We start from the raw sequence: 26,525 nt of genomic DNA, 5'->3' as shown, positions 1-26,525 counted from the left end.
CTCTGTCTCTCTGCCCCTCGCGAGAGGAGCCGCGCGCGGTCCCACCCCGCCCCTCCCCGCTGGGCTGCGGGCGGCGCGGCGGGCGCGGAGCGAGCAGCCATGATGGTGGGTGCCGGGGCGGCCGCGGGGCCGGGGCGGGGCCGGGCGCGCGCGGTTCCGCGGCCGAGTCGCTAACCTGTGCGCTTTGTCTCCCCCCCCCCCCCCAACCCCACACCCCGGCCGCCGCCTTCTCTTCGCCCCCGGCAGGAAGGCTCGGACGACGGCCCCGATTTCCTCTCGGAGGAGGACCGAGGCGTAAGTGCGCGCGGACCCGCGGGGCCGCCTCCCTCTGACGGTGTCGGCCTTCGTCCCCCCGAGCTCTGGAGGGAGGGGCGGTTCTTCGGTGCTTGGAAGGGCTCTGGGGGGCCGCGTTCCCTCTGAGCCCTCCCCCGGGCGGGCCCGGGCCCCTCCGGCTCGGGGGGCGGCGGGGTCTGCCCGGAGAGCCGGGGCCGAGGCGGGACGTCCCTGCCCTCCCTCCCCTTTGGGCCCCGGGGCTTCTCCCCTAGGTCTCCTTTCGGGCCCCGCTGCGTGATGAACTCCTTAATAAAAAGAAGTTTTGCTGCTGGTACAGGGTGTCGTGATATTTGTTAGTGAGAAAACCTTTTTCTCTGCTTTGCTGTTTCTGTTTTTCCTTCTGACTGCTTCATCCAGCTCTGTTTGCCTGCCTCCTTTTAGCAGCGAATCGGCTAATCTGGTATAACTTAATCAGACTGATTACTACTATTGGGTAGTGTCTTGAGAGGGACTCACTCTGAGCAAGGTAGGAGAGCAGCTTCTGGGTTGCTTAGGTTGCCTTGCCTATTGCTGCTTATTAAAGTGGCTGCATCCACTGTACTGCCGAACAAATGAAATCTGAAAAATGTTGTGTTGGTATGGTCTTTTATTATATGTGCCATTCTCAGGTGTCAAATATTAAGTACTAAACGATTTTTGACTGTGTGCATGTGATCGGAATTTAGTGCATTTTATGTTCCAGTTCACAACTGGAAATTAAAGGAGGAAATTCTAGTAATACATTAGGCCAATTCTGGATACTGTAGAGCTTTTGCCTTGAATTATACAGCTGCTTTAGTAAGAATAATGGATAAAAAAGATGGTAGAAATTATTGTCCTTAGAATGTCTTCAGAACAAGAACCGAAGAACTTGTTAATTGTGGAGCCTTATTTTACATAGGTTGTCCTTGGTATTTAGGAACAGCCATTGAAGTGCACAGTTTAATTTTCTTTGTGTGAAGGTGCAGAACATAATGCAGATCTCATCTCCTGTGAAACTTGTTTGTTTCATTATTAGTTTTCTACTCTGAGGCTATGGCTAGTCAGAGTTCACAATGTAATTTGAAAACCTTAAGAAATCTCTTAGGAGTCTTGTTTGTGCTGTTGGACTGCTTACATCATCATCTTAGTTGGCCAAGTGCAGTCTTTTTTTTTTTTTCTTCTTTTTTGATTTTCTTTCCCTCCCCTGTCTTCATCCAGCACTGAGAAATTAAACCAGAATAGCGTCTTTCTCCTTTCCCTAATTTTTTTCATTCTCTTATTTTCACTGACTCTGGGTTTGTGATTTTTGCACTGCTGTGTAAATACCTGGGGTTAAAAAACAGGTTATCTGCCTGGTTTTGATTGTGATACAGAAAATCCAATCAAAAGCAACACTAGCAGTCCTCATGAATGGATTTGTTGTGCTTTAATCTTCAAAACTTTTTTTCTTAGTAGCAGTAGTAAAAATCAACAGATTTTCATAAAGTGATTCCCTGATTCTGATTTGTCGCCTTCCTCCATTTGTGATTAAAAGAAGAGTAGGTCGAGCCTTTATTTGAGAGCATGGGCAGCAGCTTCTGATTAGGTTAATTCAGCTTTTACTTTTGAAAACTGGTAGTCTTTCCTCTCTAGAATTCAGATTTTGCTATGACAACTGTATGTTTAACACTTCAGAATTGTGTTGGTCAGATACAGTTGTTTTAAGTTTAACATGGAGGTGATGGGGTGAAAAGAGGGCTGGAAATATGCTAATGCCACATAGGGAGTTAATTCTCAAATAATTGTGTTATACCATATGGAGTCTTTTCCAGAGAACTGTGAAATAGAGCACTGAGAATCGTCTTTGAGGAAGTAACAGTGGGTGGTCTGTAGAAGGAACTTATTATAAACAGTCTGCATAAAATGAGCTTGCAGGAATTGCTTTTCTAAATATCACTTGGGAAGATACTATTGAGTTGGCTTGGAGTAACTTGGTTCCTGTTGGGGTTTTTTGTGATCTCTCTAATGTAAACTATGCATACTTTGGAAGATGGTATAGTATTGCTCTACTAATACTGTCTTGTGGGGTTTTTTATGTCTACATAAAGTTTAACCAACCTGGCTAATGCTCTTGTCTACTTATTTAGGGTAAATAAGCTGTCTCTTAGATCAGGTCTGCTGGAAATTTGGTGCTGTGATGATACTTTCTAATCTTTTGTGTTGTTTGTTTCCCACGTTCTGGGTATTTATCTGCCTGTGAAGAATCAGCTTGAAGAAAGGGTCCTTTTTCTCTAAATTTTTTTTTTCCAAGAGTTTGGAGTATAGAAGTTACTATTGTCAAGGGATGACATGATCTAGGAATTAAAGGTTTGATTGTTCCCTTTGTCTCTACGAGCTTCCTTCCATTATTATTTGAAGTATAGTTGATCCTTGAGGAAGAGCTTAGGTGATAAATCCTCTACTTGCATTGTGTTCTCTTTTAGTATGTTACATTGCGTAGCACTGACTTTAGCTTCTGGTATTTTCTAGACCCTTTGATTAAAACAGTGACTCTCACGGTGTAGCATAGGAAACTGTAAAGCAGCTAAAATAAGTTAGCTTTTGTTTTGCAAGCTGTTCAGGATGGGTGTAGAGCCTGTATCTAAGCATAAAATTACTGTGCTACGCTGTATGTATTGGACTGGGGGAAGAGGGAGCAAGATACAAAGAAACTGTGTCCCACCTCCATTTTTTCCAGAATTTAAGGTACTTTCATTTCTGTTTTCGTCCAGATTGGACTTTTGATCCAAATCAGGTTTTGTAGCATTTTATTTTTTCATTTTTTGTTTTCTTCATGACTATGAAATTGTCCATTGGTGGTGGTTTTTCTTTGGAAGTAGTGATGAGGAAATTACCTAAGTTGTGTGATGGTACTGTTTGTGAATTTAATTCCAGGTAATGCAACGTGAACCATTGTGTCACATGAATACATTTAAAGTCTTTCAACTTTCTGATTGTCTCTGACACCTTTCATAAATGCTTCATTACCGTTGCAGATGAAAATGTTCCCTGTTGGCAGTCAGGTTACACGGCATGATTTAACATATGATTAAACTCTTCAAAACTGTTACAAACATAACTAGCATAAATCAAACAAATATTGTTGTATGCTGTGAGTGAAGTTGTCATGTTTAGGTAGTTCTTAATTTTCTCAGCACAGGTAAGCATTTTGTTTCTGAAGCTGAATAGTGCATGTAGCCAGGTTGTGCTGCACTAGAGACTGCATGCACGCTAGTGATGGACAGTTCGTGTATTGAAAGTTCAAATTTTGTATTGTAACACTTTTTTAAAAAAAGAGGGAAAAATATTTTAGTAGAAAATTTTTGTGACCTATGAAAGACTAGAAAAATGCAATTTGGGTAATCCAGATTATTTGCTGAGGTTACTCTGATATTTTCTAGGGGACCGGGCAAAAACAGTACTCCAGACAGCATAACCACTAAGAACTTTTTTTACAAAATTAAGAATATTGTGTCATGACATACAGCAGGTATTGGTATGTCATTATATTTTTCTTTCCTAAACTAGATGTTAAGCACATTGGAGACTTGGTAGGAGCTAGGAGATTCTGCCTCTGAGGGGTGATCTGCAGTGGGTCATTGCATGATAATATGCCTTTGTGTGAGGTAGTGAACCCCTAACACTTGGGAAGAAAAGCAAGGGGATGCCTGAATCACATTTATGAGTGTGTTACTGTGCGGTGATTTTAATGATTTCCAGCTTTGCTGTAAGGAAAAGCTATTCCTATTTGTGTAATAGCTATTGAACTATTATATTTTGCTAGCCTAGCAGAATATGCTGGACTGTTTTTTTTTTATTTACTTTAATTCATTAAGTCATTTAATTAATTAAGATGCACTAGTCTGGTTTGCTGGTACATAAGCAACAGAGTTGTTTGTGCATTGAGGTTAATGAGAAAACTAGAGTGGGAACTGACCACTGTGATTTAAGATTTAAGGATTAAGATAACTAGTGAAAAACAAGTATGTGGCAGTTGATGCTTCTCTCTTAGTGCTGTTCCAGTGCCTTGCAGCATTACCTTCAAAATATGCTCATGTGTAACCTTTGTACTGTGTGTTGCTGATACTTAAAGCATTTTTGTCTTTGAGCGCAGACTTCAAAATGCAGTGCTGAAGAATTTTGAAGAAGTCTATATCTTGGTATGGCAAAGCATATTTATACTGCAGAATATGATATTTCTAGGAAAAAATGCAGTGTCAAAGAAAACAGTGTCTCAGTAATTAGTAAACCTCCTGAGCATGATGTTGAAGTATGTTTTTTTTCCTCTGTGTGAATTGGAGAAGATTTCAGACTTATCCTTAGTACTTGTATAAACATTCTGAACGTCTGTCAGTCCTCATGGTGAAATTGTTATGGGACAAATTGCTCTAGAACAACAAGGGTGCATGGGTGAGGGGACGAATTTCTGTGTGGGGTCTAGATGAAGTTATTGTTTCACCAAGTGCTGTTGAAGTGGTTGGTACAGTTACTGCCAGACATTGCAGTGCTCAGATAATGTTACGTGTTTTTTATATTTGATCATTGTCTCATTTTCTGTTTGATGCAACTTCGGAACTCTTTTGTGAGAGCGTTCAGGTTTTACAGCTTGTGGAAAAAATTATATATAGTCCTTGCACTTTTGCCATTTCTTGTGCTGATTTTGAAGAGATTGAAATCTTGAATTTGTGTTTTTTTCTTCCTCCCCACTCCCCAAAACAATAAAATTTCAAGGAGACTTAGATTTGTGAAGTTCAGGATACTTCTCAGCTTTTTCAGTGTTATCATGGGGAATGTTAACCAAAAAAATAATGTAAACAATGTGAGAAAATCAGATCTTTAATAGCTTGCTTATTTGAAATGCAGGGCCACTTTTCTCCTTAAAAGTACATTTCCAGCTGTTAGTACTTTTATAATTACCTTTAGAAGTACATTTACTTACAGTTGTGTGCCATAAGGAGTACTACTGGAATTTCCTTTTCCGCTGGAAATAATCTTTTGATGTTGGTTTTTTTTTATTGTAATTTGTCTTCAGTCTTTAAGGATGTTTAGCATTGCCAGATCAGGGTTCTTCTCAAGGTGAGGATAAGGGAAATATAGATAACCTTTTTTTTCTGATTTAAGCTAAATAATTTTTTTTTTGTTTAGCTCAGAGCAATAAATGTAGATCTCCAGACTGATGCTGCTCTGCAAGTGGATATCTCAGATGCACTTAGTGAGAGGGACAAAGTGAAATTCACTGTCCATACAAAGGTAAGTGCCTGGGTTTTGTACACCGAACTTTTTCTTAATTATACAGGAAAGAAAGTTTACATAAACTAGTGAAACAATTGTAACACAATCCAAAGGAAATGAGAAATTAGTATTATCTCACGTTTAGGAGACTGTGTGCCTGCAGAGCTTAAGAAAAGGACTACTAAAAAGTTAAAAGGTTAAAAATCTGTTAAGAAAAAAAGTGACGTTTTTAATACTGATGTGTCGTCATGCCATCCCTGTAGTTATTAATTTGCCTGTTTGTAGGCAGAATATTTAATAGACCTCAGTATCCTTCTGTATAGTTTTTTTATCACATTAGTCATGGTTTCAGATTCTAAAAATATATTTCATAATGTAATTACATTCAAGAGTCATTTCTAGTTACTGCTTGTTTGTGGCTTTCTCTTTTTTTTTTTAAGATTTGAATGTTTATTGATTGAAGAATCACTGGAGGTCATTTAACCCCATCTCCTCCCTCACTAACCCCAGTAAATCAAGGTGAACCAGAGCACATTGCTCAAATCTTTTTTCTGTTCGTTTTGAATGTCTCCAGGGGCGGAGACTCCACCACCTCTTTGGGCAACCCATTCCAATTGGTTGCTGCACTAATTAAAATGGGGGTAATTATTGCTGTACAAACTTTTTTATGCCCAAATCCTTACTTGGATGATTGGATTCTTTTTAAAGGGGTATTTTTCTTATTCCTTCAAGATGTTTTTTGTATAGTAATGAAAAACGTGGGGTTTGGGGCTTTTTACATGTGGGTCATGTGTTTTCTTCTTTTTTTCCTTAATTTTTCCTTCTCTTTTCTTCTAGAGTTCCTTGCCAAATTTCAAACAAAATGAATTTTCTGTTGTCCGGCAACACGAGGAGTTTATTTGGCTGCATGATTCTTTTGTTGAGAATGAGGACTATGCTGGCTATATTGTAAGTATTACAGTTCTTTTGATTTATGTGCACTGTTTCAAAAGTTCTTGTGACTGCTTTTAAATGTAATAGAAATGACAGCTATTCATTCCTTCTAAAATCAGATGTTCTAATACTTCATTTTATGCAATTACACAGAATAAATGGTTGAAGCAAACTTGGAGGAAAGTTACTGTAGTTGTCATATTTTCTTGCATTTCACTTCTAAGGAATGAGTAACTTAATCTGTATCTAAGTGCATTTTTGGTCTACTGTGTTAAAAATGTGGGAGATGGGTGAACTGTGTAGCTTGGTGGTATTGTTTTTGCAGGCTAATGTTTAACTTAAGTTACAAGTTTAATGTTGCCTTTGTTTTAGCTGAATGGGAAAAGTACGGTAACTGAGCTCTAGTAATTACGCTTTTCCAGTTTTCATAATGGTGGTCAGAGTCATTTTACTAGAAGTCAGTTGGAGAGTTAAAAACAACACTAATACCATATAGAATTGCAAAGAACCTTAATGCACAAGTTTTGAAGTTTATTGCAGGCCTCCAATAACAGAGGTCCCAAAATAGTCACCTTAACCTTATGATACTGTCTATTAAAAATGAGTGCTGCTGTTCATACTTCTAACTACGAATAGGAATGTTTGTCATCTTTGTGTGAAAGTTAGGTATTAATTCTGTGTCAGAGGGGTGTCTACTGATTCAGAAGGAAAATGTATTTCTAATTAACTAGTGGGTACAAGATGATGCATATTATCTTTGATGTGTCATATCATTCTTGAGCTAGTCTTTTTCAGTCACAAAAGCTATTAGAAGTGACTAGACCTTCAGTGTTTTGGTAACTAGTTTCAGACATTAGATTCATAGGTAGTGGATTTTTCTTTTTTGTAATACATTAATGTAATGGGCAAATATCAGTGAACTAAAACTTAAGCACAGTTTAGATTTGTTCTGTGTCCCTTTTCTGATGGCAGTGCAGGATTAGTTTGACTGTGGTGTTATCTCTTTCAATGTTAATACACTATGTTATAAGATTAAGTAGAGACTTGTTTATTGTGCGCTTTGTTATTTCAACAGATGTATCTTTAATGTCAACAGTGCTGCAAGAAAGGACTAGTGCCTGCAAACAATATGGATTTTTTTTTTTTGTATAAAATTTTGGAGGGTTATAAGTGGATGATTTGAAAACAATTGTGGATTTTTTTCTTTAAAAAAAGAAACAATCCTTACTAAATAAGGATAGACCAAAACTAATTATAAAATAATTTTTCCAAGTTTTAATTCATTGTAACAGGAAAGCTAGGTATTACTTGGTTTCTATTGTAACTAAACTACTGAAGCCATTTGTTTAAACATTAGTAATTTTCAAGGTTGTTGAGCCAAAATTGGTACAGTAATGCAGCATGTCTAACTCATGAATCAGAGAATTTATTCATAAATGCTGTAATGAATGATGAAAGGGAAAGCCATATAAGAAAAAGCTGCAGGCAGTCTTCAGTTCCTGTACTGAATGGATGTTGTTTCACTGAGAAGATAAGCAATTAAAATAGGTTTGATTGAATTCCAGATTCCACCAGCACCACCCAGGCCTGACTTCGATGCCTCAAGGGAGAAATTGCAGAAACTTGGAGAAGGGGAAGGATCGATGACTAAAGAAGAATTTACCAAGATGAAACAAGAATTGGAGGCGTATGTAGGCTTGATTACTACTAGTTTTATAGTTTTATTTCTTTTAGTCCCTCAATTTTAGCGCTGTTTGTTTAATGGTTCTTGGAGATACATGCTGGATAATCAAGTTGCTACATAACCAGGGTTATCTTAGTGATCATGATCAGAGCCATTAGGAAAATTGTAAAAATAATTTCATGGAAGATATTCTGAAACAGGGAAAAAAAACCAACTTATTCTTGAGCGTTCATTTATAAGGAAAAAGCTGATTAGATAGTTTTCTTCACAGAATACCTGCAAAGAGAGAAGGTAACCTCTGTCTTTTTTAGTTCTGGTGTTCCACATTTTGTAAGCATAATGAGCCTTTGTTTATACACGTAGTGATTGAACAAGGGATTTTTGCATGTAGTTGGTACTGTAAACAGACGCCAATCTTCTGTTTCCCAAGCAACATGGAGATTACTAGAAAATACTTTTTTTCACACTCCTTTTTTTCACAAGGAGAATATACTTCCTGAAAATAGTATTTGCCCTTACTGTGAATTTAATGTGTATTGAAATATCTGCTTTGAGGCTTTTTATTCCATATTGAGTTACACAGTGAAGTTTCTCCTTGCTTCATCCACTTTCCTTATCATGCATTCACTTCTTTGATCTTTTTCCTGTCATTGGTTTCAGTTTTCAAGTGTATATTTACGCTGCTTCTAGACTGCTTCTATCAAGAGCTCTGAATTGGCAAGAAAAGTACATAGAACTCTTAGAACTGCTGCTTTCTCTTCGAACTCCAGCTGCTGTGAGCAAATGTCTTAAAGCTCTGTATTGTTGTTACGTACAGCTTGACTTATAGCAGAGTAGATATACACTTCATATGCAGAAAACTGGAAATGAGCAAAACACTATAGATTTTAAAGAATCTGTAGTTTTCCAGCGGCCCTGATCATGATTCTCTTGTGGTCTGGTTAGGGGTTGGATAACACAGAAAACTTTGGGTTTCTTCTACTGCCACCTCCATCCTCTGCATCCTCCTTTTTTGTCTTCACTGAATGACTACTACTCTCACTGAGATCAAACATCTCCCAACACTGGCCCTGCTGGTTTGCTGGTATGTAAGTCTTAACCTCCTTGCACATAGTGGAAGCAAAAGTGTTGATTATCAGTTTACTGACCTCAGAATGGGGAAAAGAGCTCCTTCCTCATTTCTAGGCAAGTTACATCTTATTCATTGGATTCCCAAAGCAAAATGAATTTTAGCAAACTTGTATTGATAAGAATGTCTTCCTCTTAATAAAAGAGTAATTGCTTTGAAGCTGAGTTGGCTGAACTGGGCAACTGTTCAATTGTCATGGTTAAACATGATTTTTTTTTTTTTTTTTGGTTCTACCTACCAAACACAGCACTTAATTTCATTTTAAGAACCACTATGGAGCAAGATGTCCACAATAAGCTTCAGCCCCAAAATGCTAGGTGTTTTAACATGGAATAAAACCTGCTATCTAAAGAACTAAGAAAACTACCTAAATGTTTTAATAAGTAAGGAGGGTGCAAACAGGCAAGGGGATGGAGATGGGGAGGAAGGAATTTGCTAGTACCTACTAGTGTCTGTATCTCAGTTTCTTGATTTTTGAGGAGTTGGGGAAAGGACAATTGAATGAGGTTACACTTTCAGCAAACCAGTCTATGTTAGCTAGCCTTGAATAACAGAATATATTTGCTGACTCCTCATTAAAAGTCTGTAATATGTTAGGGCTTCAAGTTTTCCCGTAGTAGTAACTTTGTACTATTTATGTATTTATCAGATATTGGAATTACAGCCTTTACTATATCAGCTCATAATTTTGTATTGTTACTGAGGATCTCTTAAAGCTGCTCACTAGGCTTATCTCAAACTTAATTGCTTCCTGTGAAATTCTTATGTTTGTCTTGTTTCTGGTTTTCAGTGAATATTTGGCAATATTCAAGAAGACAGTTGCAATGCATGAGGTGTTTTTGTGTCGCGTGGCAGCACATCCTATTTTGAGAAAGGATTTAAATTTCCATGTATTCTTGGAATATAATCAAGATGTGAGTATTCAAAATTGAATTGCTGGCAAGAGAAATCAAGATGTACTTTTATAGTAGGATGGAAAATTGATTAAGAGGGCTTTACCTCCTGGAGCAAATTGCATCAATTCCTTCATGCCAGATGTGTTTGTATTGTAAAAGTTAGAAATTAATTTTGTCTGTAGGAGTTCATTTTGCTGCCACCTGGGGCTATGTGCTCTAGCCTCAGCATAAAAAATATTAATGGGAATCCAATATGTTTTGGATTAAAAAGATTAACTTTTGGTGGTGTTTTCACTTGACGTTAAACTTGTCCACTTCTTGACTGATATTTTTTTTTTTTTTTTTTGAGGGGAAGAATGATGAAACAGACAGAAGGCTAATTTTAGGATTTAGAACTATGGTTTAAATTCGGTAGCTAACAGAACCAGTGAGGATTTCTAATGAAATATTCTGATAAATAAAGCCTTTATTGCTAATAGTGTCAGTGAAAGTTTGTGTAAATTTTTTTTCTAGCCATTGGACTAGTGTGGCTACCCACATGTTATGTACTGAATTGCTATCTAATTTTGAGTTATTGGAGAGGACTCCTTGGATTCATAACAACTCTTTGGTGTTCATGTCAGTGGTTGCTGATATTCTGCAAACGTTATTCAGATGCTTTTTAAAATTGCAGAAGTCAGCCTTGAACATTGAAGAAATCGTTACAAAGATTGGCTTCACTCAGCTTAATTTAAAAATATCTTACATAGGATCTGCCTGTTGCTTGATGTAGAAATGCTTCAGGAACTCAGTTAAGTCATACTGGGCAAATTTAGATGGACAAGTAGAGCAGAGGCTGAAACCAACATTGTCCTTGTTGCAGTGAGGGGTAAATGCTTCCGTAGTTTCTAAAAGTTGGAGATCTGCCATTCTGCACTTATATAGCTAGGTTTTGCTCTTTTTAGGTTAACTCAACAGCTATACTATGTGTGATAAATACTGTGTTATTGATAATTGAAATGCACACTTTGTGCTTTTGGTATTATCTGCATGTGCTAGAATGTTGCTATTATTTTCCCCTGGAACAGTATTTTAGAGAATAAAGAGCAGTCCAGTAAATGAGGTAGTCTGTCATTCTGGGTGCATAGTGCCCTGTCCTTTAGTGCAGAGAATAAGACTAAACAGAGAGCAGGAGTAGCAAGTTGTGGATTGCAGTTCTATTTTTCACTTAAAGCTTGTATGGCCTCCAGAAAATGAACTAACTTGATAAATGAATTTGTTTTTCAGTTAAGTGTTCGTGGGAAAAACAAGAAAGAGAAACTTGAAGACTTCTTTAAAAATATGGTTAAATCAGCAGATGGTGTAATTGTTTCAGGAGTAAAGGTGATTACTGTTTCACATATCAAGATTTAAAATGTATTTTCATTCTTGTCCTCCTTTTTTAATTTTTACATAGCTATAAATAAAGAGATTTTTGTGACAGTGTCTAAGAGACAAAGCATGGGAAGGAACCTGTGGCCTTGGATGCAAGATAACTGAGAACCGTCTGATTACTTCTGTGAAAAAGGGCTTTCAGTACTCTCTCCCCTGTTTTGTGAAATTAAGCGTTTATTTTTAATCTGTATATGATAATGTGTTTTTCCTTATGGCCTGTCATTTTATGTAGTGATATGTAGTGAGAAGGTGCACTAGCTTTAACAGCTGTTGCAGCTCAGAAGTTACTAACACAGTGTGAATTTCATCAACCCTGTACCATCCTTCTACTCTTTCAAAACTAAGAAGAGCAGTAGAGGTGATGTTACTTTTCCCATTAGATGCAAGAATAACTGAGAGAAAAAGAATTTTAATGAAGGTTTCATTTTTAAGTTGTAAGATGGGTTTTGTAAGAAGCATAAATTTCTTCAGAAGATTTTGATCTTCTTTCTTAGCAGTGGTAACTTTCCCTTTGCAAGAAAATGAGGAGAACTTAAGTTCCTAGTTGTAAAATCTTGAGTTTCAAAACTGCTGTAAAGTAGACATAGCTGTGGGTTAAGACCTGGAGGAAAACAAAGTCCAAATAACAGGCAGTTTTCATGAGCATATGTTCAAAGCCCATGTTGTAAGCTATTCCGTGGAATTAAGCATCTGTGCCATTTTAGAGGTTTTTTAAAAAATAAATATAAATGAAATATATCAAGTTGTAATACAGAAAATATTAAAATTAATTTACATTTACCAACTTGAAAGAAGCCTGTCATCAATATCAGTGTTCCTGAGCTAGGAGTTCATAGTATCTCTGCTGCAACGGCAGTGTTAGTGCAATTGGTTATCTTTCTTCCCCACCTCCCCTTTTTCTAGGTTTGTTTAGTAAGTACTTGACATTCTGTTTTCCTTTCACAGCGGTAGTTAGTAGTGCAGTTATTTCCTTTGCTTTAGGTTTAGTTATCTAGACCTTTAGAGTACTTGCTACAAATTCATAGTTCTTAATAAATTCTTAATAAAACTTGAAATCATGATAAAATAAGTGAGGAGATCAGTTTACAGAAATGTTGTTTTAGACAAAAATATATTGCATTTCATGTCACAGCAGCAGCAATATATAAAATTATCTCTGCAATTGCTATGTACAGTGTGAGTGAAATCTTGGTTTTTAAATTGCTTTTGTGTTTTGTAGGATGTGGATGACTTCTTCGAACATGAAAGAACATTCCTTGTAGAATATCACAACCGAGTCAAAGATGCCTCTGCCAAATCTGATAAAATGACAAGATCACATAAAAGTGAGTTCTTTTTCCAGGGTGAAAATAGGACTAGTTAAAGTGTATGGAAGTTGTTCATGAGGAGCAGTAATTTCTAGTTGCATGTGAAAAGTGAGTTAATTTCTCCAAATGTAGTCTTCAGATAGTCTAAAGAATTTAAATCTGCCTTTCGAAGTTTAGCCTTTGCTGTAGTGGACTGGGTGGAGTAGGAACAGCCTGATGTAACACCAGAGTTATCTTGGTTATTCATCTGTCCCTTTGAAGAGAAACATACTTAATGTAATTATATATTTTTGAAGTATGATTCTTAGTCTTTAAAGTGTCAAGGTGGGTAATAGAGTGGTATATGTGATTTTACTTGTAATAAAGTTGCTCTTGATGGAATGAGAGTGAAATTTCTTGACACACTAGACGTTGCACTACCTTGCTGAGCAGCAAACTCTATTTGGCTTCTTAGTTCTGGATCATGAAGTCACGTGTCCTTTTCTAGCCTTTTAGAATGGAGACTGGAAAATGTGCATTCAGTAGTTTGGTTTGCAGGACCCCTTTTCTTCCTGAGGTGGAATATTCCACTTTGCTATTAACCTCTCTACTTAAGATGATTTCTGGAAGCTCTAGATAGTTGTCTTAAGTGCAGTGCATTTGAGAAAATGGGAAGTCTTTTGTTTAGGAATACTGTGTTTGGTTTAGGATTACTGTGTCCTGAGAAGCTCAGAAGAAAGTTGACCTTTATTGCCCTTTATTTTAAGTTTTTGTACCTAAATAAATCAAAATTGAATACTAGATTCTATCTACTTTCTTGAAGCATATGTCGTCACAGATTTGATCTTTGCTATCTACAGTAATATAGTTCACATAAAACCAGACCACGAACCTGTTACGAACCTCCATTGGTAGGGACTCTAAAGTGCATATCGAATCAAACGTTAAACCAAGAATTTACTGAGCTCTTCAGATGCTTTTTTGCTGTTACATGAAGACTAGAGTCATTTGTAGCTGTTGTGCTTATGCTAGGAAGTGGAGAGAGTCATTTAAGGCTTGATGAAGCACTATGGGGAACCTGTCTCTCCGTTCAGTTCCTTCCTGAAGTGGTTTCTGGTGTTCTGTTTGCTTTCTTAAAATGAAAACTGACCTTCATTCATGGTAGTTAGATGCCAAAGTTTACAGAGTGAGAATGCCTTTCGTGGTGGCTGTAGAACCAGGAAAATTCTTAGAAATGAGGTTTTGGAGGATCTGATAGGAGAAGATTGATCAAACTTGTTAAAAAGCTTCACTGGGTTTTCAGACACAAGTTACCTAGGAAGGTCATTGACAATTTTTATCAAACTGAATTGGGTCAGATGACATCTTTTGAAATTCTGGCTAGTGGAGCAGAACTATTGCCTGGGAGGCCTGTTTTTGAAATGGGCAATCTTTAGTTCATGGATAACTTATGACAGACAGAGAGAGGCAGGGCTTGCAACGATACTGACTTCCGATTTTCCAGGAGAAAATCTATTTTTACATTTGAATCAGTAGAATAGAAGGGGAGGTTAATGGCTTCTTAATACCATTCTTCGCTGTAACCAACTGTACTGATTCACTTGGAATGTATGGGGTAATGAATTAACTGGGAAGTAACCTGTTCAATCTCTTGAAACAAGGTTATGTTATTTAAAAAAACCTTTGCTTAAAGGCATTTACTTGGAAAAGTAACAAGCAAATATATTTTCCTGCTCATTGCTTAGATGTGTTATTGTTTTTATTGTCCATTGAGTTTATACTAAAAGCTCTTTAAGAAAGCCATCTGTTCCGAGATTTGATTTTTGCGATGACTAGTGAGGTATTGCTATATAGTAAAATTATACATTGTTCTTTACAAACCCTGCTTCTAGTTTCAGTGTTTTAAATGCTTTAACAGTAATGCTACTTAAACCAGTGACCACTTGTTGATGAGGTAAGGGTTTCGTGAAAATCAGGCATGCGTTAGGAAATGTGTTACACATACAGTGCTGTGTTTTGGTAGTCTGGAGTTAGTATTCACTTTATGCTCCCAAGCACACTGACTTACTCCTTGTTGTTGTTACTGTGTTGTTTTTTTTTTTTTTTTTCAAATAGCTTTAGACTTCAGATTCAGATTTAAAATCGAGTCTTAGCCATTGAGTTTGTGCATCTTCCACCAAAATAAGACCTAATGAAGCTGCACAGTAAGTTTATGCAGCAGGTGCTAATTGTATTAAATATTCCTAGATAAGTTAGACTGTTCAAGATTTGGTCAGAGTGCCATGTTTATTGTGTAAAGCTATCGTTTGTAATAGATGACATGATGGAAATTTTATTTCTGCTTCTGTGTTAAAGCATGTTCCTTTTAGAAAAAAACTACTCTTGAAGAAAGGGAGGAACTTCAAAATTATCAGAAAGAAGAGGAATGAAACAGTAAAACAAGTACTTGTTTGTTTTTGTAGATGTAGCGGATGACTATAATAGAATTGGTTCTTCGTTATATGCATTAGGAACGCAGGACTCCACAGATATATGCAAGTAAGATATTGTTAATAACTTATGGGGGAATTTGCTAAGTAGTGGTTTTAATGGTGACCTACTGAGATTGGTAGCTCTATTGTTATGAGAATACCAGAATTTATTATAGTTAAATTACATTAAGAGGTTTTCCTCTCTAGTATTTCATTTCTGTAACAGGCTGCTTTACTACTTTTGCTTTAGTAATTGTTTGGGAAAAAAAAAACGTGTTTTCTCCAGTTTGTAGAAAATTACGCAAATGGGATGGAAAAATCCTCATAAAATAAGAAAAAAAACTCAAGTCTTTCACCAGTTTTTAAGTGTTTTAAGCGCTTTGACATGTGCAGCAAGAGCAGGCCTCATTCTGAGTATAGTGATGGTTGTGGGTGTTCTCTGTACCATCATCTTGAAAAATAGTGTGCTGTTCTGGCATTTTTACAGCCTTTAGAAAAGGGAAAGAATCTACAGAGATCCCTAAAACTTTGAAAATAGAAGAGGATCTCTATGTACAGATGTTTGTCCGTTAATCTTTCAGTGAATTGCTTGAAAATGAAGTTTGGTGTATCTGAAAGTAAAACTTAGCTTAAAGATGTTGATGCTTGTGGACACATACGCTTATTGCTGTAGTATGGTGACAGGAGGGAGAGGAGTACAGAAGTGAACTTATTTTTATTAATTTATCTGAATTACAGTGATATACTTCCAAATGTGGTGATAGCTCACGTATTGATTACTTTGATTGTAGTGTTGAGATTTGATGTAGTCTGTTAGGGTCTGTCAGGAATCACCTCTATCTTTTGTCAAAATAGTATGATTTTACTGTAATTTGGTCTGTTGTTACACTGAGCCCTTGTATTGTCTCCTGTGATGAAGATGTCACATCATTGCTCAGCCTCCCTAAATTCCAAATAGGGTATAAGTAACGTTTACTGTGTGAAGAAACGAATGTTCAAATTTGAGTGAAGGATACTTGATGATAGTGTAGGACCGTTAACCAGGGTGGTGTTGTTTGGGATTTAATTCACAGAAGCAAAAAGAATTCCTGAGGAGCTGTGCAATTATCCTTCAGTAAAAACATCCATCCGTTATGCTTTGTTTGTCCCTTAGCTTTCCTTTTTGTTCTTTACTTTATAATTCCCAGATGTTTGAAGTGCTGCAGTTTGAAACTCTTGCGTTCTCTGAGTTCTATGAATTACAGTTCTAAGCAGCGCATTTATTATGTGTTGCCGAACATATTTTGATTTCTATTAAGTAATTAGACTGTTCAAATTAATGATGTAATATGAGCTGTTTCCTTTGTGCAGGTTTTTTCTGAAGGTATCAGAGTTATTTGACAAAACAAGGGTATGTACTATGAAACCATTTTAGATACATTCTTTGTGTACATCCTGGAATTGGCAGGACGTCATGTATCAACTAGACATTAATACGTGGATGTTTTTATGGATGCTTCCACATGAAGCATTTAAGTTACGTTGGGCAGGGAACGAAAAAGCATAAGATTTCAGTCATCTGATTTGTGAAATGGTTGATCCTTAGAAGTTGTAAATCTACTCAACATTTCTAGGCAGTCTTCCTGTTTTCTGTGTAATACATTAGTAAAGCTTCTGTTCCTCTAAAATGCATTGAGGCCTTCCACACTTGTTACTAGCTATCACAAAATTCTTTATGGAAAAAAGAAATGTAATCCTTAACACGAAAACCAGCAGTCATGCTGCTTTTTTTCTGGACCCAGGATTTGTTTCTGCAAATATCTGACTCAGAAATACTATTACTGAATCTCCTAACCAGATTTGCAAATATCTTTTGCCTTATTTATTTGGCTTGGTGGAGCAGAAGATGCATGCTGTATGTCAGGAATACTTTAGAATGAAAAATGTGTGCGTTTCCTAAACGCAGTTGTACCTGCATAAATATGTACTTTAAAGAAATCTTAGTTCTTGAGAAGGACAATCTGTCATGTACTATTGTATAATACATGTTGTATTTACATCATATAAGTGGATACTCAAAGTCTGGATTTTTTTAAATTGATGCTTTTACTTACTGTTTTCCCAGAAAATAGAGGCCCGGGTGTCTGCGGATGAAGATCTTAAACTTTCCGATCTTCTGAAATATTACTTAAGGGAATCACAAGCTGCTAAGGTGATTATATGATGTTTTATTCAGTGAAATAATGTTTCTTCAAACAAACAGAAGCAATAGATCAAGGATCGTCTTGAGAAACACGGAGTAGATAGGCTAAAATGCTGCCACCTCTAGCCTGCAATTTCTCCCTCAAAATGTGGATCTTTGTTGAAAATAAGGACTAACAGTGCATTTATTTACTGTGGGACTGGCTGTTTGGAACTGCGTGACCCCCTTATCAAGTATAATTGAAAACAGTGGAAGAGGCAGTGAATTGTTCATGTGTTTGCAGTGTGTTTGTTGCTTGTAGACTGTGGGCAATCCTACTTTTTTTTAATATTAAATTTGGATACTCCAGATGATGTGCAAATGCTGATACAAAAACACATGGGCCCAATTAATATTCTGTACCTACAGAAAATTTTGTTGAGTGTTGTTTGATGTAGGATGATTAAGAATCATGACAGAATTGGGAACACTTGACAGTAAATGTCTGTAATTAGATCATCACAGCAATAAGTGTTGCACAAAAAATGCTACTGCTGTTTCTCGGGCCCTGTGTATATTTCAACTGCATAATCTAAATATAATTTGTTTCTAATCTAAGAAGCCGTGAAATTTCCCACGATTGCCTGTTCTTAGTCTTTCTGGAGTATTATCTCAGCCATCTGTTGCTATCCTCTGTCAGACAAAATGCAGGCCAAACAATATTAAGTTGCATGTGTGGTCTGGTATGGATATTCCTCTGACTTGCAGGATGAAGTCAAGTGAATGCAGACTACTTAGTAAGAACTGAAATACAGCAAAACTCAAATTAATCTGATTTTTAAGTTTTATTTTTGTTGTTGTTACTTGGTATACACTGAAATCCTTAGGTAAATTCTTGTAAACTCTATACATTATGCCTTTTTTGTAGGATCTCTTGTATAGAAGATCTAGGTCACTAGTGGATTATGAAAACGCTAATAAGGCATTGGATAAAGCAAGGGCAAAAAATAAAGATGTGCTGCAAGCCGAAACTACACAGCAAATATGCTGTCAGAAATTTGAGAAAATATCTGAATCGGCAAAACAAGGTATTTGGGTGGTCTTTGATCCTATGTTACTATTTGAGTATTAACAGATTCTTGGATATCAATGAGAATAGGTTTTTGTTCTGTTATCTTTTAATCAGTATTTATTAGTTTTAGAAAGATCAAAGGATATTTTCCTTTAGCTCCCCATAACTCCATTAGGCAGAGCAAGTTCTAGGTGCATATTATTTGTTAAACACTTTTATATACATAGGATAGGATGCAAAATGAAAATTGCTAGCAGTAAAGGTAAACCTAATCTTTTAAAGTATCATTAAAATTCCCATTTTGGTTTTATGCATTCTTCTGCGAAGACAGCAGTCTGTTGCAGAGATGCTGTGTCAGAAAAGGGAGAGGTCATTAAATGAGATTTCACTGAAGCTGCAGAGTTATAGTAGCTCCAGGGAAAAGGAACCTTATTTACATATTGACTTTTTTCCTGGAAACTTACTTCCTTTTTTTAGGCTAAAATTATTATTAGCAATTGTTGAGTTAGCAGTCATCCAACTTCTTATTTGGGGCATGTTTGTTGAAGGTTTAAACACCATGTTCTTTTGCTTTTATCATTTAAGAGTTGTTTGACCCTGTAAATCTGCCTAATGAGTCCTATAAATCAGATAGAGAAGAATGAATAATCCTACTAGACAGAAAGGTATATGCATAAAGCATACTTGCTTCCTCCGTTCTTCATTCTAGTTTTAGCTTGGCATCTTCCTGAAATAAACATATCAGCCTTGAAAAAACAGTGCACACGGAATAAGAGAATTAAATGTTTAAAAGACATTACAGTCTTGTTCAAAAGAGCTTTGTGTCCACAACAGGTCAGCTAGATATGAGGAGCTGCAGTCGTGGTTTGCTTTCATCCCGAAGGAAAATCTGTTAACTGTTCAGGGTACTAGTGATAGTAATATTAATTAATCCATTTTTATTTTCTATAGAACTGATAGATTTTAAAACAAGAAGAGTTGCAGCATTCAGAAAAAATCTGGTAGAACTAGCAGAACTGGAATTAAAGCACGCTAAGGTAAATGTCATCCTTTTTAGCCTGTATTTCAACTGATCTTAAAAATTATATGCTTGAATAACCAAACTGCTTCTGTTTTTTGTGTGATAGAACTTTACAGTTGGGAAGATAAATTACAAGGGAAAGCATCATCCATAAAGGTGAATGTTCTTGGATAAGATGGGGGAAAATTTAGGAGAAATATCTTTGAGAAACTAGTGTGCTTTGAGGTACCTTTTGGAAAACTCTCCTTGAAGTCAATTCTGGCTTCGGTTTTGTGTTTCTCTAGCTGTTTGATATTTATAGCTGCAAACTTTGAACACGTCCACCATTTTAAAACCCCATTTCATCATTTTACTGTGAGATAGGAAGTGGTTCCTCCTGTTGTCCAGATGTTGCGGACTTGATGTATAGGATAAGCTGTCTATTAAGCATGAGATCACACAGACCTATCTGAAGTCAGATGAGTGTTACTCTTGAATATGCTTTTTGAACCTTTTTGCCTTTAAAGTGCTGACAAAAGAGGAGTGTTGCAGAGAGCCTTTTCATCAAAATACATTTTTTGAGGAAAAAGTCTTTAAGGGGCCTGTCCTTAAATTTCACAAGGTATTTGATTCTTTTAATTTGTATGAAATTAATGGGTTTGGTTAAATCAGTTTAGCTGCACTGATTTCTTAGACAACTGTCTCTTACTTTAACAGTCCTATAGCCGAAGGCAGCTTTCTTTTAGGAGTCAGCCCTTTAGCATTCCTCATAGTCACCACAAATCTGAAATGAGTTGATGACTGTCACGGCCCGGACCTATGAGCTACACGCTCGTGTCCAGGCCTGAATGGGGTGGTGAGGAATCGTTTATCTGTGTGGTGAAATACGCGGGGTATTTCCCAGATCCACGAATTATCAAGTCATGCCCAGACCTCTTTTGACTTGTACAGTTGAAAGACAAGAGGAGTTTGGGGTCGGGATATACCAGATAGGGGAAGAAAAGACAACCAGGATGCTTATGCAGGGGTCAGCATTAATATAACAATAGCCGAATGAATGAGTAGGAGTATAAATCTAACGATCAAAAAATAACATTTTAACAAATAGGGTTGAAATTATAGTTCTTATCCTTGGTTTTCTATCCCTTAGATTACTAGCAATGGTAAATAAACAACTCTAATCTTAATGCACAACCTACAAGCAATAATAATATTGGATCATTCAAAGGAGTGCCACTTATTTTCCCAAAAATTTATAGGTTCAGTTTTGTAACCAGAATCCCACTGGCTCTGATAAATTTAAGGGGCTTAAAACCAGAGTATTAGGAAACTTGAGGCACATATAAAGCCGCCTAGTAATCTGGTTTCTCCAAAGGATGTAATTTTGGATCCCAAGGACGGAACTCACAAATCTGTGATGATGACATCCTCAAGAATACCTTTCACCACCACTTCTTGCTCCCAGTTGAGATCAGTTGGTCTAGACCTCTCTTCCTGAGGAGCAATAATAGCATTAACAGAGAAATATGCAACTTCCTTATGAAAGGAAATAGTCAACTTAGGGAAACCCAAAATCTGTAATACAAGTATAGTGAAAGTAGCCACATTAACCATATGGAAAACAAACACAAAATCAACAGTTGCGGCAAAAAAATCTCAATACAGGTGTAGCAAAATTAATCATACTAAACCCAAAGACAAAATCAACCGCTGTGGGAAAAGGTCTCAGCCCGTCTTCATTGGCAGAGGTCATAGCAGGATGTATCAGCACATGTCCTTGGTCCATGTGGCTCCATAGAGGATCATCAAGTTTCTTGTTGTTTTTTTTTTCCTGATAAAAAGAAAGAAAAAGAAAACTCGGTCCATGACAGGACCGATTTTAAAAAGAAGGAACAATCCACCATGTATTTATTTTATTCTCATTTCCATGGGCATCGGTAGCTACCCACACATACAGATTAAGTGGGATTTTTAGAATAAGGGGTGCTTCTCAAAATTTGGGAGGCTCTCTAGGACAGTCTGTCCTGGGCAGTATCTAAATTTGCCAGGGGGGAAAGTAGCCAATAGATCCCCTTGTTTGTTTTCTGTGAGCCATATAAAACAAGCCCACTGGCTGCTTTTCCTGTACTCTGCGAGTTTTCTCAGCCTGGGGATGCTGGTAAGATTACTCACAGGAGCTTCTGTTCCCTTTGTTAAAAGGGCTGCAGGCATTTTCTTTTCTCGAGTGGAGGGGGTGGCTTTTGTCTGGGGGCTGCTGCTTTTTTGCCAGCCAGTGCAGGTCAGACAGTAGCACACCAGGCATTAAATATTGGGGAAATCCCTTTCCTCACTGACTTGGTGAAACTTTGTGAAGCCTGATCCCAGGAGTAGGGATCACAATCACATCATCCTGCTCCAAAAATCCATTTCCTCTACCCCAGCAAAGTACCATTTTAATCACAAAAAGGATATTGTCAAAAGACAAGGGGTATTTCCCAGATCCATGAGCTTGCAGCTCAGCCTAGGCCGAAGCTTTGAACTGCAGCTTGGTTTTTGAAGGTTAACTTATTTTTGCTGACCCTTTTCACCTATTTTATCATGGAGTACTGTAAGATTCACTAGGCAGTTTTGAATATTTAAAGCTTTACAGTATAAAAGGCCACTTTAACTACAGGTGACAGTTCTTCACATGTTAACAAATGTTGTGACCGATGAATGAAAGGATATTTTGTTTTTCACTAGATCTGAAAGTTCTGGATTTTTTTTTTTCAAGGCCTATGTTTCATATTTATTCAAAACAAGCTACTGCAGGTAGATCAGTTTGTTTGCTGTGCTTTTATTTCTACAAATTCTGAGTTGGATTATCACAGAATTTACGAGGGCAATAGATTACGTTTTTCAATTTTATATAATGGGAAATTCTGATGTTAATACTATAACCATTGTGTTCTAGGGTAGTCTTATGGACAGGTTTTTATTAGTCTGTACAGAGTATTGAAGGATGAAATGGTTTTAGACTTTTCAAGGCAGTTCCATAAAAGGAAGGTATGAGAAGACTTTTTTTGAGATTGTATTGTGCCCTGATGTGTGAAGAATGATGTTACAGGAATCTGAAGATTTCTTCTTGTCCCAGAGAGGATGTTTTTAATACTTGTGGTGATGCAGATAATGAACAATGCTCCAATTTCAGGCAGGCCAAATAGCCATGGTTTTGTCTGGGCTAAGTAAGGTGGGGTGTTTGTAGACATGTAATTCCTCTTGCAGCAGAGACAAAAGAGAGCTGATAGAAGCAAGAAGAAAGCTACTTTGTGTAGACTATACATTAATGAAGTCAGATCAAAAGCCCCCTGCTCTAAGGTTCTGGACAAAATACTTTGCCTGATGCTGCAGCAGTCCCTGTCTTAATGCTTCTACATCTACTGGAGGCAGGTGAAATTTTAACAGCCCCAAACTGGAAATTGCTTAGCTGGTCAGTGGCATATGGAGCACAGCACTCCCAAACATTGCAATGTGATCTGTGATTCAGGCCTAAGTGCTCTTTCCAGCAAAATAAAACCTAACTGGGGAATAGGGGCTATGGGAGACAGTTAACACTGCTGCAGGCTTTTGCTACAAGTCTTCTGTTGTGGTGATTTTTTTTGGTGTGGGAACTAGTACCTCCAGACTAGATGTCTTACAGATGAATCTGTTTCCAAGATGATCTAGCCATGTGTCTTCTGGACTTGGAGTTGCCTAGCACAAAGCGTGAAAGTGAAGTCTGATGCAGAAATGGATGTAGGAACTCACCGGAGAGGCTGTCTTTGGGAGGAATTTAGCCACAATGAAGGCTGCTGTATAACTCACAGTTAAAAGTTACTTGCTCTTTGTGGGAAGAACACAGATCTCAAACCACAAAGATCGCCGTACTGAAGAAGTCAGAATGACCAAAGCATTGAGAGAAGTTCTAAAAGACAGCTCACATTTCCTGAGCTATATCTGGCTTGCCAGAAGACTCTGAGGGTGACATGGAAATCAAGCTTTTAGTAAATCAGGGACACTCCATGCACAAATACTAAGTGCACCGTCTCTGCCCAGTTATGTTTATACAAAATACTTGTTTTAATCAGCTAATATGCTCTCATCCTTTCCTGGTTGCAGCTCAAGACTTTTGAAAAAGCGAAACATTGAACTGTGGGTTGAGATTGCTTTAAGCTGATGCAAGTGCAGACTGCTGCCAGGGAGGATGACGATGCATGACTGTTCCTCTCCCTTATGTTGGTGCTATTATGTGTGCAGCTGCCTAGTAAGATAGGGCTAAAATTTGCTATGGGTTTTTCTAAGCTTTACTTTGTTTTGTTTTCATAGCATCCCTTGTGTCAAAACACACAGGTTGGGCTGGGAGGGACTGGGACTAAGAGAGTACTGGCTTTCTATCAGCAGCACTTACCCTAGATTTACTTAAGCTGGAGTTTGGCAGGTATTTTAGATTCTGCTTGGTCTTTGACCTATACTAAACAGATTGATGTTTCTTTTTCTATGGCCATTCTGTCTTACTATCCCTATAGGTAATGTTTAGCTCTCTTTCTTCGTGACTTCTGATAGCTGGTGAGACTGCTAAAATGATAATCATATTCTTAAAGCATTTATAGCCTTGGCTATACTTTTAGAGTCTTTCAGCATATGAATTATAAATGAATAAGATAGTGACTTCCTTCAAAGAAAAGAAATCTAAACATCTCTTTCCACAAATACTAATATATACACTCTTGCCTCTGTGGGTTTTTGTGGAAAAATAATTAGTTGCATTACTAGCAACAGATGTCTGTTTGGAACTGACAGAAGATGGGAGTAAGCAAAATCCAGTGGTAAAGGATTTGGTTAAATACTTTGTCAGTAATTATATTTTTTTTTCCTCAGAAGAAGGATGTTTCTGTCACTATGGTTCTGCCAGCAAGCGTTATACCTAGAGCTTAGGAGTCTGAGTTGGCAAGAAACGCTTGTGTGAATATGAATTTATAAGACTTTCTCAAACTATGCTGATATAAGTCAAGTACATCAGATGTTGCAGGCAGAAATGGCTCACAGCCTCTGTTGTCCATACAAGGACAGGTTGTGGGAGTTGAGGTTGTTCAGCCTGGAGAAGAGGAGGCTCTGAGGAGACCTTATAGCGACCTCCCAGTACCTGGAGGGGGTGGACAAGAAAGCTGGGGAGGGACTGTTTACAAAGGCTTGTAGTGATAGGACAAGGGGGAATGCTGTAAGGTGGAAAGGGGCAGATTTAGACCAGACATAAGGAGGAAGTTCTTCACAATGAAGGTGGGGTGATGAGGCACTGGCACAGGTTGCCCAGGGAAGCTGTGGCTGCTCCATCCCTGGAGGTGTTCATCTGGTTGGATGGGGCCTTGATCAGCCTGATCTAGTGGGACATGTCCCTGCCCATGGCAGTGGGGTTGGAATTAGATGATCTTTAAGGTCCCTTCCAACTCAAAACATTGTACGATTCTATGATTTATTATAATTTAAATAAGGTTGGGTTTGTGAACTTAGTAAATTTGATCTAATGAAAATGAATGGTTTGCCTGCTGTATCTACATGAGACAGTGTTCCTACATTTGAAAAACTCTTTTAAGGTAGAAGTTACTTACATAAATATTTCTACATAAGCTTAATACCTGTCTTATTCTCCCTCAGTGGTGTCATTGCCGTTCATAAAAAAAAAAAATTGATGCAAGCATAAAATTAAGTAAGGTAATGTGGTCACATTTTTCTTTATTTTTACAGGGTAACTTGCAGCTGCTGCAGAGCTGTCTGGCAGTGTTAAATGGTGACACATAAGCTACGCTCCGTCCTCCCACTGACAAGGGCTGCCCTCCTCTGGATTTTGTTTCCATGACTCTAAATAGGCATTTACGGTTCCCTGGAGAAAATGTTTGACAAAGTGCACATAAGCAAGCTCCTTCTTTCAAAAGAATTAAAACAAACACCTGAAAGTAGGTCCAGACTGTATGAAGCAACAGCATACTTGTCATACATACATATTCATGTTTATTTAATCATTATATGCTTTCATTGTTCAGAAACCAAATGCTCTGGTTTTGTGAAAATAGCCAATATAATTATGTTCACATTATGAATACTATGATATGGCTGCCAACCTTATTTACCTTTGTAAGCAATTTCTGAAGTTTACCATTTGAAGCACATTGTTCAAATGGCCTAAATATTACCATTAGATATTTGAATATTGTTCCTATAAAGGCATTGTATACACTGTCTTAGGTTTTTTCCATGTACTGATATCAAGGAACTTAATCTTTTTTTCAATTGTGAACATTTCTTAGAAATTTTGGAGAACTTTGTGTAACCTTTTTAACTATGATTTAAAAAGAGAAGCAAATGCATTAGTATGTTTGCCTTAACTTGTAGACTAATCCAATTATTGTAAAATAAACCATGAAATCGACGATTTTTCTAAAATTATGCAGACGTATCATCTGTAAGCTTAATATTTTCTAGTAAATTGGATTAATTTAATTTGCTTTTTCTCTGTTCATCCTGTAAAACCATTGAGTAGGTATTGGATTGGTCTGACACTAAATACTTGCCCAGTAATTTTTCACTTGCATTCTCAGGTTTTATCTGTTTGCCTGTCCATTTGTCTGTGACTTTCCTCTCCAGTGTACTTAAATTGTTCTGAGCCCGGTGGCTGACTCTGCAGTTTCTTTGGCAGAAGTGTGTTTTGGAGAACAACTTTGGTTTCTTTCCAAAAAGGGGAAATAAAGTAGCTGAAGGGGATACAGAAAGTGAGTAAAATATCAGCGAAAGGTAATACTGCCCCACTGTGACACCGACAAGAAGCTTTGCTTCAGAATATAAAAAGTAAAGGTATACCAAATAAAGGAATGCCTGAAAAGGTTCTCATTCTGCGAACTGGACTTCGAGCTCTGAATCTGATTTTATTTTGTTGTGTTGCTGTGC

The 26,525-nt window shown here is 37.4% G+C and overlaps 1 protein-coding gene across 1 annotated transcript; it reads left to right on the top strand.

Annotated features, from left to right (window-relative positions):
* On the top strand, nt 1–26,482 carry SNX6 (sorting nexin 6). The gene is made up of 14 exons (XM_069858432.1): nt 1–105; nt 247–294; nt 5,458–5,562; nt 6,382–6,492; nt 8,043–8,164; nt 10,081–10,204; nt 11,453–11,548; nt 12,819–12,924; nt 15,348–15,423; nt 16,707–16,746; nt 17,461–17,547; nt 18,446–18,605; nt 19,541–19,626; nt 25,329–26,482. Exons 1-14 carry the CDS (start codon nt 100–102, stop codon nt 25,380–25,382), a joined length of 1,221 nt encoding a protein of 406 aa, XP_069714533.1. The 5' UTR covers nt 1–99; the 3' UTR covers nt 25,383–26,482.
* The last annotated feature ends 43 nt before the right edge of the window (nt 26,483–26,525 follow it).

Source organism: Phaenicophaeus curvirostris, chromosome 5, assembly GCF_032191515.1.
Source record: "Phaenicophaeus curvirostris isolate KB17595 chromosome 5, BPBGC_Pcur_1.0, whole genome shotgun sequence".
In the NCBI taxonomy this organism is placed as follows: Eukaryota; Metazoa; Chordata; class Aves; order Cuculiformes; family Cuculidae; genus Phaenicophaeus; species Phaenicophaeus curvirostris.
Note: the sequence above shows the minus strand (reverse complement) of the source record. Positions and strands in the feature narration are given on the sequence as shown.

Bases quoted from the DNA above. Each gene is read 5' to 3' on its own strand.
- SNX6 (XM_069858432.1), top strand. The intron at 12,925-15,347 runs GTGAGTTCTTTT...TTGTTTTTGTAG, and splicing joins AATGACAAGATCACATAAAA to ATGTAGCGGATGACTATAAT. The intron at 15,424-16,706 runs GTAAGATATTGT...TCCTTTGTGCAG, and splicing joins GACTCCACAGATATATGCAA to GTTTTTTCTGAAGGTATCAG.